General features: G+C 52.8%; 1 protein-coding gene across 1 annotated transcript; it reads right to left on the bottom strand.

The window, feature by feature from the left end:
- Positions 1-1,136: 1,136 nt before the first annotated feature.
- Positions 1,137-17,524, bottom strand: LOC144491771 (uncharacterized). The gene is made up of 5 exons (XM_078210032.1): positions 17,431-17,524; positions 15,182-15,324; positions 5,964-6,225; positions 4,242-4,446; positions 1,137-1,229 (listed from the first exon to the last, which is right to left on the bottom strand). The coding sequence occupies exons 2-5, from the start codon at positions 15,282-15,284 to the stop codon at positions 1,143-1,145; spliced, it is 657 nt and encodes a 218-aa protein (XP_078066158.1). The 5' UTR covers positions 15,285-15,324; positions 17,431-17,524; the 3' UTR covers positions 1,137-1,142.
- Between the last annotated feature and the right edge of the window lie 361 nt (positions 17,525-17,885).

Below are 17,885 nucleotides of genomic sequence, written 5' to 3'. Positions count from 1 at the left end.
ACATCCACCGCTTTTCCTTCGTCAATGTGTTTAGTCACATTTTCAAAGAACTCCACCAGGCTCGTAAGGCACGATTTGCCTTTGACAAAGCCGTGTTGACTAATTTTGAGCATATTAAACCTCTCTAAATGTTCATAAATCCTGTCCCTCAGGATCTTCTCCATCAACTTACCAACCACTGAGGTTAGACTCACCGGTCGGTAATTTCCTGGGCTATCCCTATTCCCTTTCTCGAATATAGGAACCACATCCGCAATCCTCTGAAACCTCTCCCGTCTCCATCGACGACGCAGTTACATGGGTAAGATGGGTATAGAGAGATATGGGCCAAATGCGGGCAATTGGGACTAGCTGAGGGGTTAAAAAAAGTGGCGAAATGGACAAGTTTGTCCATAATGTAAACCCCTCTGACTCTAGTGTGCAAGAAACAATACTTTTCACTGTATACCAATACATGTGACAGTAATAAATCAAATGTCAAATCAAATGACATGAAAAATCAAAGATGGACCTCCCGCAGTGTTCTGGCCAGTATTTATCCCTTAATTATTGTAACAAAAACAATTATCGAGTCATTTCCCATTCGCAAAAGGAGCAAGAACAAGAAGGCACAGATTTAGTATTTGCAAAAGGAGCAAATGATACTTGAGAAGAAACCTATTCACCCAATGAGGGGTTGGGATCTGGAATGTTCTGCCTGGAAGTGAGGTGGAGGCAGGTTAATCAAAGCATTCAAGAGGACATTCGATGATTATTTGAACAGAAACAATGTGCAGGGCTAGAATAAAGGAGCAGGAGAAGGCCATTCAGCCCCTCTCTACCATTCATTATGATCCCGGCTGTTCACCCAACTCAATAGCCTGATCCCGCCTTCCCCCCTTTGATCCCCTTCACCCCAAGAGCGATATTTAACTGCTTCTTGAAAACACACAGTGTTTTGGCCCCAACTGCTTTCTGTGGAAGTGAATTCCACAGGCTCACCACTCTCTGGGCGAAGAAATGTCTCCTCATCTCGGTTTTAACGAAAGGGATTGTTGAGTGAGTGTTTTTTGAGTTTCTGAGACCAGTTGAAAAGTAAAACATGTTAAGAATTACAAAAGACTGATTGTATAAAGTTTACATGTAATAGTATCTTCTTTATTTTAACCATTTAACTGACGCAATACTTCACTTTCCACAGCCTTCTGGGAATTGCAAAGTTCCGGAATTTCTCTCAAGATCGCAGAGAACTGAAAAGTAAGAGACAGGGGTGGAGTTTAGCGAGGGTGGCCGTGTTCCAGTTAATTCCCCTTTTCTCAGCAGCCTCGGAGCGAGTGGACAGGTGCAAAATACCATTTGAAAGGTTAATGGTTAAATAATCTCTGGGGAGGAGGAGTGATGTTCCAGCTGTACAGAGCTCTGCTTAGGGCTACGGTAGCACAGTGGTTATGTTACTGGACTAATCATCCTGGAAGCTGCAGGAGCAATCTGGGAACGTGGGTTCAAATCTCACCACAGCAGCTGGGGGAAATGTAACTTCAATGAATGAAATAAAGCTGGAATAAAAAGCCAGTCTCAGTAATGGTAATCATAAAACGACTGGGATTATCGTAAAAACCCATCTGGTTCACTGATGTCTTTTAGGGAAGGAAATCTGCTGTCCTTACCCGGTCTGGCCTCCATGTGACTCCAGAGCCACAGCAATGTGGTGGATGAATCTAAACTGTGCTCTGAGATGGGACATTAGGTTTTAGTCTAGTACTCACCGCCTTCCAGAGGGTGTTAAGGGTTGGACTTTGCCAACGACACTCAGACTCTGTGAATGAATAAGATATTAAGAGACCACGCCTGGGCCCAGGCGAAGGTGACCATTAACAGGTGCCAGGAAGATGCAATCAAACTTTAACTCACTTCCTGATTTCATCGGGGTTACTTTTACGTCCTGGTGTCCCTGGAGATGGATCATCGAATCCCTACAGGGCAGAAGGAGGTGATTTGGCCCATCAAGTCTGCACTGACCACAATCTCACCCAGGCCCTATCGCCATAACTCAATGCATTTACCCTAGCTAGTCCGCCTGACACTCAGGAACAATTTAGCACGGCCAATCCACTTAATCCGCACATCTTTGGAGTCTGGGAGGAATGATGTGGAGATGCCGGCGTTGGACTGGGGTAAGCACAGTAAGAAGTCTCACAACACCAGGTTAAAGTCCAACAGGTTTATTTGGTAGCAAATACCATAAGCTTTTGGAGCACTGCCCCTTCGTCAGATGGAGTGGATATCTGTTCTCAAACAGTGCAAACAGACACAGAAATCAAGTTACAGAATACTGATTAGAATGCAAATCTCCACAGCCAGCCATTGTCTGTACATTTAAGACCTGGCTGGCTGTAGAGATTTGCATTCTAATCAGTATTCTGTAATTTGATTTCTGTGTCTGTTTGCACTGTTTGAGAACAGATTTCCACTCCATCTGACGAAGGGGCTGTGCTCTGAAAGCTTATGGTATTTGCTACCAAATAAACCTGTTGGACTTTAACCTGGTGTCGTGAGACTTCTTACTGTCTGAGAGGAAACCAGAGCACCCGGAGGAAACCCACGCAGACACAGGGAGAAAGTGCAAACTCCGCACAGACAGTGACCCAAGCCGGGAATCGAACCCGGGTCCCTGTCGCTATGAGCCAGCAGTGATAACCACCGTGCTGCCCTTGATGTTAACATGGACCAGGATGAATCATCAACATCCAGGGCCAATTTTTAATTTGTTAAGTTTTATTTTATGTTACATAAAATTCACAGTTTATTGGCTCCAGCCCTTTCAGAAGGAAGGGAGAACAACCAGTACTTTTTCAACTGGCAATGACACCTGCCACCAGTTAAAGCATTTGCAGAGGGCGTGGTGTAAACCTGCAGTAACTGGGTTCAGCTGGTTTCAGAGAGGAGAGATTGGCCTTGGAACTGGAGGCAGATTCACCAGAATGAGACCAGGGCTGAATGGCTGAAACGTCAGAACTGGACCTAGTCTGATCATAACCATTGCTGACGTGTAGACGACTGTTTGACTGAGGATTCAACATATTAGAAGAAGATGTGGAAGATACAGCAGAGGTTGCGTCACATTCAGTCTACAGATTCACTGGCATTGGAGGCAGTCCAGGGAAGGTTCATTAGTTCGATCTCGGGTATGGAGATATTTTCTTATGAGGGGAAGGTTGAGTAGGCTGGGCCTGTCCTCCTCGGAGTTTAGAAGAATGAGAGGTGACCTTATTGAGATGTATCAGATCCTCAGGGGGCTTGACAGGGTCGATGCTGAGAGGTTGTTTTTCCCTGTGGGAGAGTCTGGGACCAGAGGCAGAACCTCACAGTGAGGGGGTCGCCCATTTAACACAGAGATGAGGAGGAATTTCTTCTCTCAGAGGGGAGTGAATCTATGGAATTCTTTCCCACAGAGGGCTGTAGAAACTGGGTCATTAAATATGTTCAAGGCTGAGATAGACAGATTTTTAATCAGTCAGGGAATCAAGGGTTACGGGGATAAGGCGGGAAAGTGGAGTTGAGGATTAAGTCAGATCGGTCATGATTTCATTGAATGGTGGAACAGACTCGATGGGCCGAATGGCCTACTTCTGCTCCTATATCTTAATTAAAAAGGAATATTGTCAATATTTCTATATTTGAAAAGGAAGATAAAACAAGTTAAGGAAATTGTAGACGAGTTAAATTAATCTCGGTGGTAGGAGAGAGAATGGAATCTTTATACAACGATGAGATATAAAAATATCAAGGAACTGAAAATAGAATAACGAGCAGTGAGTGCGGAATCCAGATGAGAAGATCTTGCTTGATCAATCTTAATGAATTCATTGAAACAATAACTAAAAGGGTAGACATGGGTAACGTAGTAGATGTAATGTATTTGGATTTTCAATAGGCCTTTGATAGGTACCACATTGTAGGTCAGAACATGTGGAGTTAGTGGACAAGTATCAGGATGGATAGCAAAGTGGCCACAAAGTTGAGAATTGTGGTTAATAGAAAGACAGGTTGAAAGGTAGAGGACAGGGAGAGGGGTGGAGACGTTTAGGGAGGAATTCCAAAGTTTAGAGCCCAGTGCACTGAAGACAAGGTCACCAATGATGGAATCATTAAAATTGGGGATGTGCAAGAGATTTTGGAGACTGGAAGAGATTCGAGAGATAGGGAGGGAGCGAGGCAGTAGAGGGATTTGAGTGGCTGAGCATCCTAACTTCCAAGCAGACCTTCTTTGGATCAGTTTGCTGTTTCTCGGGAATGCAGATGGAATCCAGGATTGGGGTGAAGATCTTCCTCTCGATCAGCCTGGGGTTGTGCTTAATGAACGGGATCTTGTAGTTTGGGAACCGTTCCTTCAGCAGCCTCTCCTCCAGGGGCGTGGGCACAGGCATCTTCGGTGGAGCATACGTCTCCCTCACTATGAAAAACATGCTGGGGAAATAAATAGCCCTCATCAGTCTCCGGTGCCTTCAGAGATCCCTCCCTTTTTCCCACTTCCAACTCCCTCGCTCCCTCCCTCGCTCTCCTTCCCCTCCCTCGCTCTCCTCCCCCGCTCTCCCCTCCCTCGCTCTCCCCTCCCCCGCTCTCCCCTCCCTCGCTCTCCCCTCCCTCTCCCTCTCCCTCGCTCTCCCCTCCCTCTCCCTCCCCTCTCCCTCTCCCTCGCTCTCCCCTCCCTCTCCCTCTCCCTCGCTCTCCCCTCCCTCTCCCTCGCTCTCCCCTCCCTCGCTCTCCCCTCCCTCTCCCTCGCCTCCCCCTCCCTCGCTCTCCCCTCATTCCCTCCCTCACTCTTCCCTCCCCCTCCCTCGCTCTCCCCTCACTCCCCCCTCACTCCCTCGCTCTCCCCTCGCCCCCTCCCTCGCTCTCCCCTCGCCCCCTCCCTCGCTCTCCCCTCGCCCCCTCCCTCGCTCTCCCCTCGCCCCCTCCATCGCTCTCCCCTCGCCCCCTCCCTCGCTCTCCCCTCGCCCCCTCCCTCGCTCTCCCCTCGCCCCCTCCCTCGCTCTCCCCTCGCCCCCTCCCTCGCTCTCCCCTCGCCCCCTCCCTCGCTCTCCCCTCGCCCCCTCCCTCGCCCCCTCCCTCGCTCTCCCCTCGCCCCCTCCCTCGCTCTCCCCTCGCCCCCTCCCTCGCTCTCCCCTCGCCCCCTCCCTCGCTCTCCCCTCGCCCCCTCCCTCGCTCTCCCCTCGCCCCCTCCCTCGCTCTCCCCTCGCCCCCTCTCCCCTCGCCCCCTCCCTCGCTCTCCCCTCGCCCCCTCTCCCCTCGTCCCCTCCCTCGCTCTCCCCTCGCCCCCTCCCTCGCTCTCCCCTCGCCCCCTCCCTCGCTCTCCCCTCGCCCCCTCCCTCGCTCTCCCCTCGCCCCCTCCCTCGCTCTCCCCTCGCCCCCTTCCTCGCTCTCCCCTCGCCCCCTCCCTCGCCCTCCCCTCGCCCCCTCCCTCGCTCTCCCCTCGCCCCCTCCCTCCCTCGCTCTCCCCTCGCCCCCTCCCTCGCTCTCCCCTCGCCCTCCCCTCGCCCCCTCCCTCGCTCTCCCCTCGCCCCCTCCCTCGCTCTCCCCTCGCCCCCTCCCTCGCTCTCCCCTCGCCCCCTCCCTCGCTCTCCCCTCGCCCCCTCCCTCGCTCTCCCCTCGCCCCCTCCCTCGCTCTCCCCTCGCCCCCTCCCTCGCTCTCCCCTCGCCCCCTCCCCTCGCCCCCTCCCTCGTTCTCCCCTCGCCCCCTCCCTCGCTCTCCCCTCGCCCCCTCTCCCCTCGCCCCCTCCCTCGCTCCCTCCCTCGCGCTCTCCCTTCGCCCCCTCCCTCGCTCTCCCCTCGCCCCCTCCCTCGCTCCCTCCCTCGCTCTCCCCTCGCCCCCTCCCTCCCTCGCTCTCCTCTCGCCCCCTCCCTCGCTCCCTCCCTCGCTCTCCCCTCGCCCCCTCCCTCGCTCTCCCCTCGCCCCCTCCCTCGCTCTCCCCTCGCCCCACTACCCATGGGTAATCTTCTCCTGCTCGGAGTTGACAGCTGACCGATTGCGGGGGTCCTCTGGCCGGACCGGCCTGGCGGGAATCGGCGAAATTCCCACTGGTTTGACAGCCAGTTCTCCGGGTGATGTTTCTGGCAGGGGTTTGATTGCTGGTGGGAACATCAGTGGCTTTGGGCACAGGGTCATTCCTCGCAGACGACTGGAGAGTGGCTGTAAACTGCTCTGGACAACCTGCTGTGACACCGGACATCCATGAGCTTTAATCGCTGGAAACAAAGGGTCAGGGGTCAGACACGGTGCTGCCTCAATACTCAAACTCAACAACAACAACAACTTGCATTTTTATTGCGCCTTTCACAAGGTGCTTCACAGGAACAACATCAAACAAAATGTCACTGAAAGGTATAAACTCTGAGGGATTAACAGATTGACAGTGAAAGGTTATTTCACACTGGCTGGGGGAATCTAGAACCAGGGGCACAGTCTCAAATAAACATCACCACCTGGTCATGCAGCTTCAATAGATATCCCGGCCAGGTGGTCGATGTTTCAGTAGGGGAGCAGTTCGGGAACAGTGACCACAATTCAATAAGCTTTAAGGTACTGATGGATAAAGATAAGTGTCGTCCTCAAGTTGAGGTGCTAAATTGGGGGAAGGCTAATTACAGCAATATTAGGCAGGAACTGAAGAATGTAGATTGAGGGCAGATGTTTGAGGGCAAATCAACATCTGGCATGTGGGAGGCTTTCAAGTGTAAGTTGATAGGGATTCATGACCGGCACATTCCTGTAAGGATGAAGGATAAGTATGGCAAGTTTTGGAAACCTTGGATAACGAGAGATATTGTGAGCCTAGTCAAAGAGAAAAAGGAAGCATTTGTCAAAGCTAGGAAGCTGGGAACACACGAAGCAAGTGTGGAATACAAGGAAAGTAGAAAGGAACTTAGGCAAGGAATAAGGAGGGCTAAAAGGGGTCATGAAAAAGCATTGGCCAGCAGGATTAAGGAAAATCCCAAGGCTTTTTATGCATATATAAAGAACAAGAGGGTAGCCAGGGAGAGGGTTGGCCCACTCAAGGACAAGGGAGGGAATCTATGCGTGGAGCCAGAGGAAATGGGCGAGGTATTAAATGAGGACTTTGAGTCAGTATTCACCAAAGAGAAGGACTTGGTGGATGATGAGTCTGGGAAAGGATGTGTAGATAGTTTGAGTCATGTTGAGATCAAAAAGGAGGAGATATTGGGGTTCTTGAGAAACATTAAGGTATTCAAGTCCCCAGGGCCTGATGGGATACCCCAGAATACTGAGAGAGGCAAGGGAGGAAATTGCTGGGGCCTTGAGAGAAATCTTTGTATCCTCACTGGCTACAGGGGAGGTCCCAGAGGATTGGAGAATAGCCAATGTTGTTCCTTTGTTTAAGAAGGGTAGCAAGAATAATCGAGGTAATTACAGGCCGGTGAGCCTTACATCAGTGGTAGGGAAATTATTGGAGAGGATTCTTCAAGACAGGATTTATTCCCACTTGGAAATAAGTGGATGTATTATTGAGAGGCAACATGGTTTTGTGAAGGGGAGGTCGTGTCTCACGAATGTGATCGAGTTTTTTGAGGAAGTGACGAAGATGAGGGTAGGGCAGTGGATGTTGTCTACATGGATTTCAGTAAGGCCTTTGACAAGGTCCCTCATGGCAGATTGGTGCAGAAGGTGAAGTCGCATAGGATGAGAGGTGAGCTGGCAAGGTGGATACAAAACTGGCTCGATCAAAGAACAGTAAGAAGTCTCACAACACCAGGTTAAAGTCCAACAGGTTTATTTGGCAGTACTAGCTTTCGGAGCCTCAAGCTCCTTCTTCAGGTGAGTGAGGACTTGTGTTCACAAACAGGGCATATAAGACACAAACTCAATTTACAAGATAATGGTTGGAATGCGAGTCTTTATAGGTAATCAAGTCTTAAAGGTACAGACAATGTGAGTGGAGAGAGGGTTAAGCACAGGTTAAAGAGATGTGTATTGTCTCCAGCCAGGACGGTTAGTGAGATTTTGCAAGCCCAGGCAGGCAAGTCGTGGGGGTTACAGATAGTGTGACATGAACCCAAGATCCCGGTTGAGGCCGTCCTCATGTGTGCAGAACTTGGCTATTAGTCTCTGCTCAGTGACTCTGCGCTGTCGTGTGTCATGAAGGCCATTTGTTCATTCACCAGGCAAGAGTGTTCACTTCCTGTTGGGGAACACTTCAGCGGTCACGGGCATTCAGCCTCTGATCTTCGGGTAAGTGTTCTCCAAGGCGGCCTTCACGACACACGACAGCGCAGAGTCGCTGAGCATCATCGGTCAAAGAAGACAGAGGGTAGCAGTGGAAGGGTGCGTTTCTGAATGGAGGGCTGTGACAAGTGGTGTTCCTCAGGGATCAGTGCTGGGACCTTTGCTGTTTGTAATATCTATAAATGATTTGGAGGAAAATGTAACTGGTTTGATTAGTAAGTTTGCGGACGACACAAAGGTTGGTGGATTTGTGGATAGCGATGAGGACCATCAGAGGATACAGCAGGATATAGATCAGTTGGAGACTTGGGCGGAGAGATGGCAGATGGAGTTTAATCCAGACAAATGTGAGGTAATGCATTTTGGAAGGTCTAATACAGATAGGAAATGTACAGTAAATGGCAGAACCCTTAAAAGTATTGATAGGCAGAAGGATCTGGGTGTACAGGTACACAGGTCACTGAAAGTGGCAATGCAGGTGGAGAAGGTAGTCAAGAAGGCATATGGCTTGCTTGCCTTCATTGGCCGGGGCATTGAGTTTAAAAATTGGCAAGTCATGTTGCAGCTTTATAGAACCTTAGTTAGGCCGCACTTGGAATATAGTGTTCAATTCTGGTCGCCACACTACCAGAAGGATGTGGAGGCTTTGGAGAGGGTACAGAAAAGATTTACCAGGATGTTACCTGGTATGGAGGGCATTAGCTATGAGGAGAGGTTGGAGAAACTTGGTTTGTTCTCACTGGAGGTTGAGGGGCAACTTGATAGAAGTCTACAAGATTATGAGAAGCATGGACAGAGTGGATAGTCAGAAGCTTTTTCCCAGGGTGGAAGAGTCAATTACTAGGGGGCACAGGTTTAAGGTGCGAGGGGCAAGGTTTAAAGGAGATGTACGAGGCAGGTTTTTTACACAGAGAGTAGTGGGTGCCTGGAACCTGTTGCTGGGGGAGATAGTGGAAGCGGATACGGTAGTGACTTTTAAGGGGTGTCTTGACAAATACATGAATAGGACGGGAATAGAGAGATATGGTCCCCGGAAGGGTAGGGGGTTTTAGTTCAGTCGGGCAGCATGGTCGGTGCAGGTTTGAAGGGCCGAAGGGCCTGTTCCTGTGCTGTAATTTTCTTTGTTCTTTGTTGACATTTCCCTGAGGGCTGGTATTATGTAATTATGACTGCTTGGCTGAGTTTCAAAACATACAATGAACTTCACAGAGGGTTCTGAGTTCACAGCTTGATTGGCAGTTTGAAGAGACTATTAAAGGAAGAAGGATGTCCTTGCTATAGTGGGAGTGCAGCGAATGTTTACCAGGCTGATTCCTGGGATGGCAGGTCTGTCATATGAGGAGAGACTAAGTCGGTTAGGATTATATTCACTGGAGTTCAGACGAATGAGGGGGGATCTCATACAAACTTACAAAATTCTAACAGGACTAGACAGGGTAGATGCAGGAAGGATGTTCCTGATGGTGGGGAGTCCAGAACCAGGGTCACAGTCTGAGGATTCAGGGTAGACCATTTAGGACGGAGATGAGGAGACATTTCTTCACTGAGAGAGTGGTGAGCCTGTGGAATTCATTACCACAGGAAGTAGTTGATGCCAAAACATTAAATGTTTTCAAGAAGCAGTTAGATATAGCACTCAGGGTGAAGGGGATCAAAGGATATGGGGGAGGCAGGATCAGGCTGTTGAGTTGGATGATCAGCAACGATCTAATGAATGGCGGAGCAGGCTCAAAGGGCCGAATGGCCTCTTCCTGCTTCTTGTTTCTATGTTTCTTTCGACAAGAGAACACTCACACCTGACCTGATAAAGGTATTTGAAACGATGAAGGCATTCGACAGGGTAGATGTGGAGGAAATGCTTCCACTTGTGGGTGAATCCAAAATAGGGACCATAAACCGGAGACACTTATTCATAAATTCAATTGGGAATTAAGGAGACATTTCTTTCCGAATACAGACAATGTGTAACTTGCCAGCACAGGAAGTGATTGAGGGAAATAGATCAGAGAGTCTCAAAATGAGACGAGTAGAAAAGGGAATAGAAAAATATTGCTGAAAAGAGACATGTTGCTGAAGTTTTTCATCTCGCACTCATCGGAACAAAGACAAGAATGCCAAATATCAAACAATCATAATTTATACAACAGGAGAGAACCGTGCTAAGTCAGCCTGCATTTAATTTTCACCGGGTTTCTTGCTCCCAACAGTGGCTCGCGCAAGATTAATCGCAACTCCAGCGCAATACTGTAGTTGTTGGCAACCCAAGTGTCGAGGTCACAGAGTAAGGACCATCTTCTCACATGGGTAAGGCAGAGGATGGAAAGTATCAAAAAACGGTTTAAAAAGCAGAGTTTGTGTTTGATGCATTTGGTAGATCTAATGTAAGGAGGAGCTATACAATAAATGGCAGAACCATCAGGAGTATAGACACACAGAGGGACCTGGGTGCACAAGTCCACAGATCCTTAAAGGTGGCAGCACAGGTGGAGTGGATGGTGAAGAAGGCATATGGCATGCTTGCCTTTATTGGGCGGGGCATAGAATATAAAAGTTGGCATATGATGTTGCGGCTGTATAGAACATTGGTTAGGCCACATTTGGAATACTGCGCCCAGTTCTGGTCGCCACACTACCAGAAGGACGTGCAGGCTTTGGAGAGAGTACAGAAAAGGTTTACCAGGATGTTGCCTGGTATGGAGGGTCTTAGCTATAAGGACAGATTGGGTAAACTGGGGTTGTTCTCCCTGGAAAGACGGAGGATGAGGGGCGACCTAATAGAGGTGTATAAAATTATGAAGGGCATAGATAGGGTGAACAGTGGGAAGCTTTTTCCCAGGTTGGAGGTGACGAACACAAGGGGTCACAGGTTCAAGGTGAGGGGGGCAAGGTTCAACACAGATGTCACGGGGATGTATTTTACACAGAGGGTGGTGGGGGCCTGGAATGCACTACCAAGCAAGGTGTTTGAGGCGGACACGCTGGGATCGTTTAAGACTTATCTAGATAGCCACATGAACAGACTGGGAATAGAGGGATACAAACGAATGGTCTAGTTGGGCACATGAGCAGCACAGGCTTGGAGGGCCGAAGGGCTTGTTCCTGTGCTGTATTGTTCTTTGATCTTTGATCTCACAACATTGTGTGGAGTGAAGAGTGTGTGTGCACGAGAGAGTGAAAGACAAAGCGAGAGAGAGAGAGAGACAGAGAGAGACACAGAAAGAGAGAGACAGAGAGAGAGACAGAGAGACACAGAGAAAGAGACAGAGAGGGAGAGAGAGACAGAAAGAGAGAGGGAGACAGAGTGAGTGAAAGAGAGACAGAGAGAGAGAGAGAGGGACAGAAAGAGAGAGAGATAGAGTGAGCGAGAGACAGAGTGAGTGAGAGACAGACAGAGAGAGAGAGACAGAAAGAAACTTAGAAACATAGAAACATAGAAAACTACAGCACAAAACAGGCCCTTCGGCCCCACAAGTTGTGCCGAACATATCCCTACCTTTTAGGCCTACCTATAACTCTCCATCCTATTAAGTCCCATGTACACATCCAGAAGTCCCTTAAAAGACCCTATTGAGTTTGCCTCCACCACCACTGACGGCAGCCGATTCCACTCGCCCACCACCCTCTGTGTGAAAAACTTCCCCCTAACATTTCCCCTGTACCTACCCCCCAGCACCTTAAACCTGTGTCCTCTCGTAGCAGCCATTTCCACCCTGGGAAAAAGCCTCTGAGAGTCCACCCGATCTATGCCTCTCAACATCTTATATACCTCTATTAGGTCTCCTCTCATCCTACGTCTCTCCAAGGAGAAAAGACCGAGCTCCCTCAGCCTACCCTCATAAGGCATGCCACTCAATCCAGGCAACATCCTTGTAAATCACCTCTGCACCCTTTCAATCTTTTCCACATCCTTCCTGTAATGAGGTGACCAGAACTGAGCACAGTACTCCAAGTGGGGTCTGACGAGGGTCTTATATAGCTGCATCATTATCCCCGGACTCCTAAACTCAATCCCTCGATTGATAAAGGCCAGCACACCATACGCCTTCTTAACCACCTCCTCCACCTGCGGGGCCGATTTTAGAGTCCTATGGACCCGGACCCCAAGGTCTTTCTGATCCTCCACGGCACTAAGAGTGTTTACCTTTATATTGTACTCCTTCATCCCATTTGACCTGCCAAAATGGACCACTACGCATTTATCTGGGTTGAAGTCCATCTGCCACTTCTCCGCCCAGTCCTGCATCCTGTCTATGTCCCTCTGTAACTTCTGACATCCCTCCAGACTATCCACAACCCCACCAACCTTCGTGTCGTCGGCAAACTTACCAACCCATCCCTCCACTTCCTTATCCAGGTCATTTATGAAAATGACAAATAGCAAGGGTCCCAGAACAGATTCCTGGGGCACACCACTGGTGACCGACCTCCATTTAGAAAAAGACCCATCTATACACACTCTCTGCCTCCTTTGGGCAAGGCAGTTCTGGATCCACAGGGCAGCAGCCCCTTGGATCCCATGCCCTCTCACTTTTTCTAGAAGCCTTGCATGGGGGACCTTATCGAACGCCTTGCTAAAATCCATATAAACCACATCTACCGCTTTCCCTTCGTCAATGTGTTTAGTCACATTTTCGAAGAACTCCACCAGGCTCGTAAGGCACGATCTGTTTTTGACAAAGCCATGCTGAGTATTCTTGAGCATACTAAACCTCTCTAAATGCTCATAAATCTTGTCCCTCAGGATCTTCTCCATCAGCTCACCAACCACTGAGGTTAGACTCACCGGTCGGTAATTTCCTGGGCTATGCCTATTCCCCTTCTTGAAAATAGGAACCACATCCGCAATCCTCCAATCCTCCGGCACCTCTCCCGTCTCCATCGACGACGCAAAGATCATCGCCAGAGGCTCTGCAATCTCTTCCCTCGCCTCCCACAGTAACCTGGGGTACATCCCATCCGGACCCGGCGACTTATCTATCTTGAGGCCATTCAAAGATTCCAGCACAACCTCTTTGTTAAAGTCCACATACTCAATCTTTTCAATCCACCGCAAGCCCGCAGTACATCCACCCAGGTCCTTCTCCTCTGTGAAAACCGAGGCAAAATACTCATTAAGCACCTCTGCCATTTCTACTGGTTCCGTACAGATTTTCCCGCTCATCCTTTTACTCTTCACATATTTATAGAATGCCTTAGGGTTTTCCTTAATTCTACTTGCCAAGACCTTCTCGTGACCCCTTCTGGCTCTCCTAATTTCCTTCTTTAGTCCCTTCCTACAAGCCATATACTCATCTAGATCCCTATCTTCGCCAAGCTCTCTGAACCTTTTGTACGCTTTCCTTTTCTTCTCGACTAGGTCCCGCACAGCTTTCGTGCACCACGGTTCCTTTAACCTACCAACTCCTCCCTGTCTGCTCGGAACATTGTCCTGTAGAACCCTAGACAGACATTCCTTGAAAAACTGCCACCTCTCTTCAGTACATTTCCCCGAGAATACCTCCTTCCAATTTACTCCTCTAATTTGCTGCCTTATGTCTTCATATTTCCCCTTACTCCATATAAACGCTTTCCTAGCTTGCCTGATCCTCTCTTTTTCCAATGCAAGCATAAAAGAGATAGAGTTATGATCGCTATCCCCAAGATGCTCTCCCACTGTGAGATCCGACACCTGTCCAGGCTCATTGGTCAGGATCAGATCAAGTACAGCCTCTCCTCTTGTAGGCTTGTCCACATGCTGTGTCAGGAAACCCTCCTGAACACACCTAACGAACTCCTCCCCATTCACTCCCCTTACCCTAGGGATATTCCAATCTATGTTTGGGAAATTAAAGTCTCCCATCACAACAACCCTGCTATTATTGCAACTCTCCAGGATCTGTTTCCCTATCGGCTCCTCCACCTCCCTGTCACTATTGGGCGGCCTATAGAAAACTCCCAGCAAAGTGATCGACCCCTTCCCACTCCGAACTTCCACCCACAGAGACTTTGTAGACAATCCCTCCACAGCATACACCTTCTCTACAGCTGTGACACTATTCCTGATCAGCAGTGCCACTCCACCCCCTCTCTTGCCTCCCTCCCTGTCCTTCCTGAAACATCTTAATCCCGGCACCTGGAGTATCCAGTCTTGTCCCTGAGACATCCAAGTCTCCGTAATGGCCACCACATCACACTTCCAGGCATCGATCCACACTCTGAGCTCATCTCCTTTATTCACTGTACTCCTGGCATTAAAGTAAACACATCTCAATCCTTTGGTCTGAGCTCTCCCCTTCTCTATCCCCCGTCCATCCTCCCTCTTGCACCGTCTATAACCCTTCTCTGTTTGCGAGCTAACTTCCTCGCTCCCAGTCACCTCGTCTTGATCCCCTCCCCCCAACCTATCTAGTTTAAACTCTCCCCAGTAGCCTTAGACAACCTTCCCGCCAGGATATTGGTCCCCCTGGGGTTCAAGTGCCACCCGTTTTTTGTGTACAGGTCACACCTGCCCCTAAAGAGGTCCCAATGGTCGAGGAACCTGAATCCCTGCCCCCTGCACCAGTCCCTCAGCCACACATTCATCCTCCACCTCACTCCATTCCTGCCCTCACCCTCCCGTGGCACAGGCAGCAATCCTGAGATTATTACCTTTGCTTTCCTCCTTCTCAGCTGTCTCCCTAATTCCCTATACTCTCTTTTCATGACCCCTTCCCCCTTCCTTCCCACATCAGCGGTACCAATATGTACCGCTACCTCTGGCTCCTCTCCCTCTCCCCTCAGGATTTCTGAGTGAGAGTGAGAAAAAGAAAGAGAGAAAGGCAGAAAGAGAGAAAGGCAGAGACAGAAAGATAGCAAGAGGGATAGAGAGTGAGGGGGATAGAGAGAGACAGAGAGGGATAGAGAGAGCGAGGGATAGAGAGAGCGAGGGATAGAGAGAGAGAGGCAGAGACAGAGAGAGAGCCACAGGAAGTGGCTCCTTACCTTGGAGCACAGCTTGTGGCTGGTTGCAGTTCTCATGTCCTGACAGGCTGCGCTGCCGCTCAATGCGTTGCATTTCCTGCCGTTGGCGTCGCTTCTCATTCATTGATTCACGTTTCAGCCTCGCTGCTCTCTGTGCCTCCCTCCTGGGGACAACAAGCACAATTCCCACTCTCTGCAAACACTGACATTGTCTCTCCACAAAGTTATTTTCCAGCCTCTCCTTCCATTTTCATTCGTTAACATTCTGTGTCCCCGGCTTCCCTCTCTGTCCCTTTCAGCCTTCTCCTAATCTCGTTCTTTCCCCACTGCCCCCCCATCCCCCCCACCCCGCCCCCCCCCCCCCACACTGCTCCACCCCACTCTCCCCCCACCCCCCCACACTGCCCCCCCACCCCGCCCCCCCCACACTGCCCCCCACTCCCCCCACACTGCTCCCCCCCACCCCCCCCCCACATTGCCCCCCACACTGCTCCCCCCCACCCCCCCCACACTGCCCCCCACTCCACTCCCCCCCACCCCCCCACTCCGCTCCCCCCCACCCCCCCCACACTGCCCCCCACTCTCCCCCACACTGCCCCCCACCCCCCACCCTGCCCCCCCAACCCCCCACACTACCCCCCCACCCCCCCACACTGCTCCCCCCCACCCCCCCCACACTGCTCCCCCCCACCCCACCCCCCCCACTCCCCCCCACCCCCCCACTCCGCTCCCCCCCACCCCCCCCACACTGCCCCCCACTCTCCCCCACACTGCCCCCGACCCCCCGCCCCCCCACACTGCCCCCCCCACTCCCCCCCCACACTGCCCCCCCACTCCCCCCCACATTGCTCCCCTACACTGCCCCCCCACCCCGCCCCCCCCACACTGCCCCCCACGCTGCTCCCCCCCCACCACCCCCCACACTGCCCCCCCCACTCCCTCACCCCCCCCATACTGCCCCCCACTCACCCATCCCCCCCACACTGTCCCCCCCACTCTCCCCCACACTCCCCCCCCCACACCCCCACTCCCCTCACACTGCCCCCCCATCCCCCCCACACTGCCCCCCCCCCACTCTCCCCCCACTCCCCCCACACTGCCCCCCCAATCCCCCCCACACTGCCCCCCCACTCTGCCCCCCACTCCCCCCCCCCCACTGCTCCTCCCCACCCCCCCACCACCCCCCACACTGCCCCCCCCACTCCCCCACCCCCCCCACACTGCCCCCCCCACTCCCCCACCCCCCCCACACTGTCCTCCCCACTCTCCCCCCACACTGCACCCCCCCACACTGCCCCCCCAATCCCCCCCACACTGTCCCCCCCACTCTCCCCCCACACTGATCCCCCCACTCTCCCCCCACCCCCCCACTCCCCCCACACTGTCCCCCCCACTCTCCCCCCACACTGCACCCCCCCACACTGCCCCCCCAATCCCCCCCACACTGTCCCCCCCACTCTCCCCCCACACTGATCCCCCCACTCTCCCCCCACCCCCCCACTCCCCCCCACACTGCACCCCCCCACACTCCCCACACTGCCCCCCCAATCCCCCACCCCCCCCACACTGTCCCCCCCACTCTCCCCCACACTCCCCCCCCACTCTGCAACCCCCACCCCCCCACACCCCCCACACTGCCCCCCCCCAATCCCCCCCACACTGTCCCCCCACTCCCCCCCACACTGTCCCCCCCACTCTCCCCCCACCCCCCCACTCCCCCCCACACTGCACCCCCCCACACCGCCCCCCCCAATCCCCCCCACACTGCTCCCCCCCACACTGCTCCCCCCCACACTGCTCCCCCCCACACTGCTCCCCCCCACACTGCCCCCCATACTGCACCCCCCCACCCCCCACGCCGCCCCCCCCCCAGTGACCCCCCCACACTGCCCCCCCCACACTGCTTCCCCCCACTGTGCCCCCCCCCCCCCCCCCCCCCCAAGGCTGTGGGCTAACTCTGCTTGCTGCAGTACAGAGGGAGTGCTGCACTTCAGGGGTGCTGTCTGTCAGGTCTGAGGCCCTCTCAGCAAATGGCAGCGCAGGGGCAGGAACTTTGCTAGTTTTTATAACGGAGTACCTCTCTATCGTGGGCTCCCTCGGCCCACAGAACCGCCCCCACCCCCACCCCTCTCAGCCCATACGGAATATAGTTACCAAAAGAGAAAATGCTGGAAAATCTCAGCGGGTCTGGCAGCATCTGTAAGGAGAGAAAAGAGCTGACGTTTCGAGTCCAGATGACCCTTTGTCAAAGCGGTTATCTCTATAGTTACCTCTGGAACTCTAGGTCGATCCAGTCTGCTATTGATGATCTGTTTAGTCGAAAGAGAAATGTAATCCAAATAACATTTACACTCTGTTTACGTTTCTCCCTTTCTCCCTGCGCCCCCCCCCTCCGCGCCCCCCCCCCGCGCCCCCCCCACGCACCCCCCACGCACCTCCCCTCCGCGCCCTCCCCCTCTGCGCCCCCCCCTCCGCGCCCCCCCTCCGCGCCCCCCCTCCGCGCACCCCCCTCTCCGCGCAACCCCTCCGCGCAACCCCCCTCCACGCCCCCCCTCCGCACCCCCCCCTACGCGCCCCCCCCTCCACGCACCCCCCCCCGCGCCCCCCCCTCCGCGCACCCCCCCCTCCGCGCAACCCCTCCGCGCACCGCCCTCCGCGCCCCCCCCCCCACGCCCCCCCCTGCGCCCCCCCCACGCACCCCCCCTCCGCGCCCCCCCCTCCGCGC

Source organism: Mustelus asterias, chromosome 3 (genome assembly GCF_964213995.1).
Source record: "Mustelus asterias chromosome 3, sMusAst1.hap1.1, whole genome shotgun sequence".
Classification (NCBI taxonomy): Eukaryota; Metazoa; Chordata; class Chondrichthyes; order Carcharhiniformes; family Triakidae; genus Mustelus; species Mustelus asterias.
Note: the sequence above shows the minus strand (reverse complement) of the source record. Positions and strands in the feature narration are given on the sequence as shown.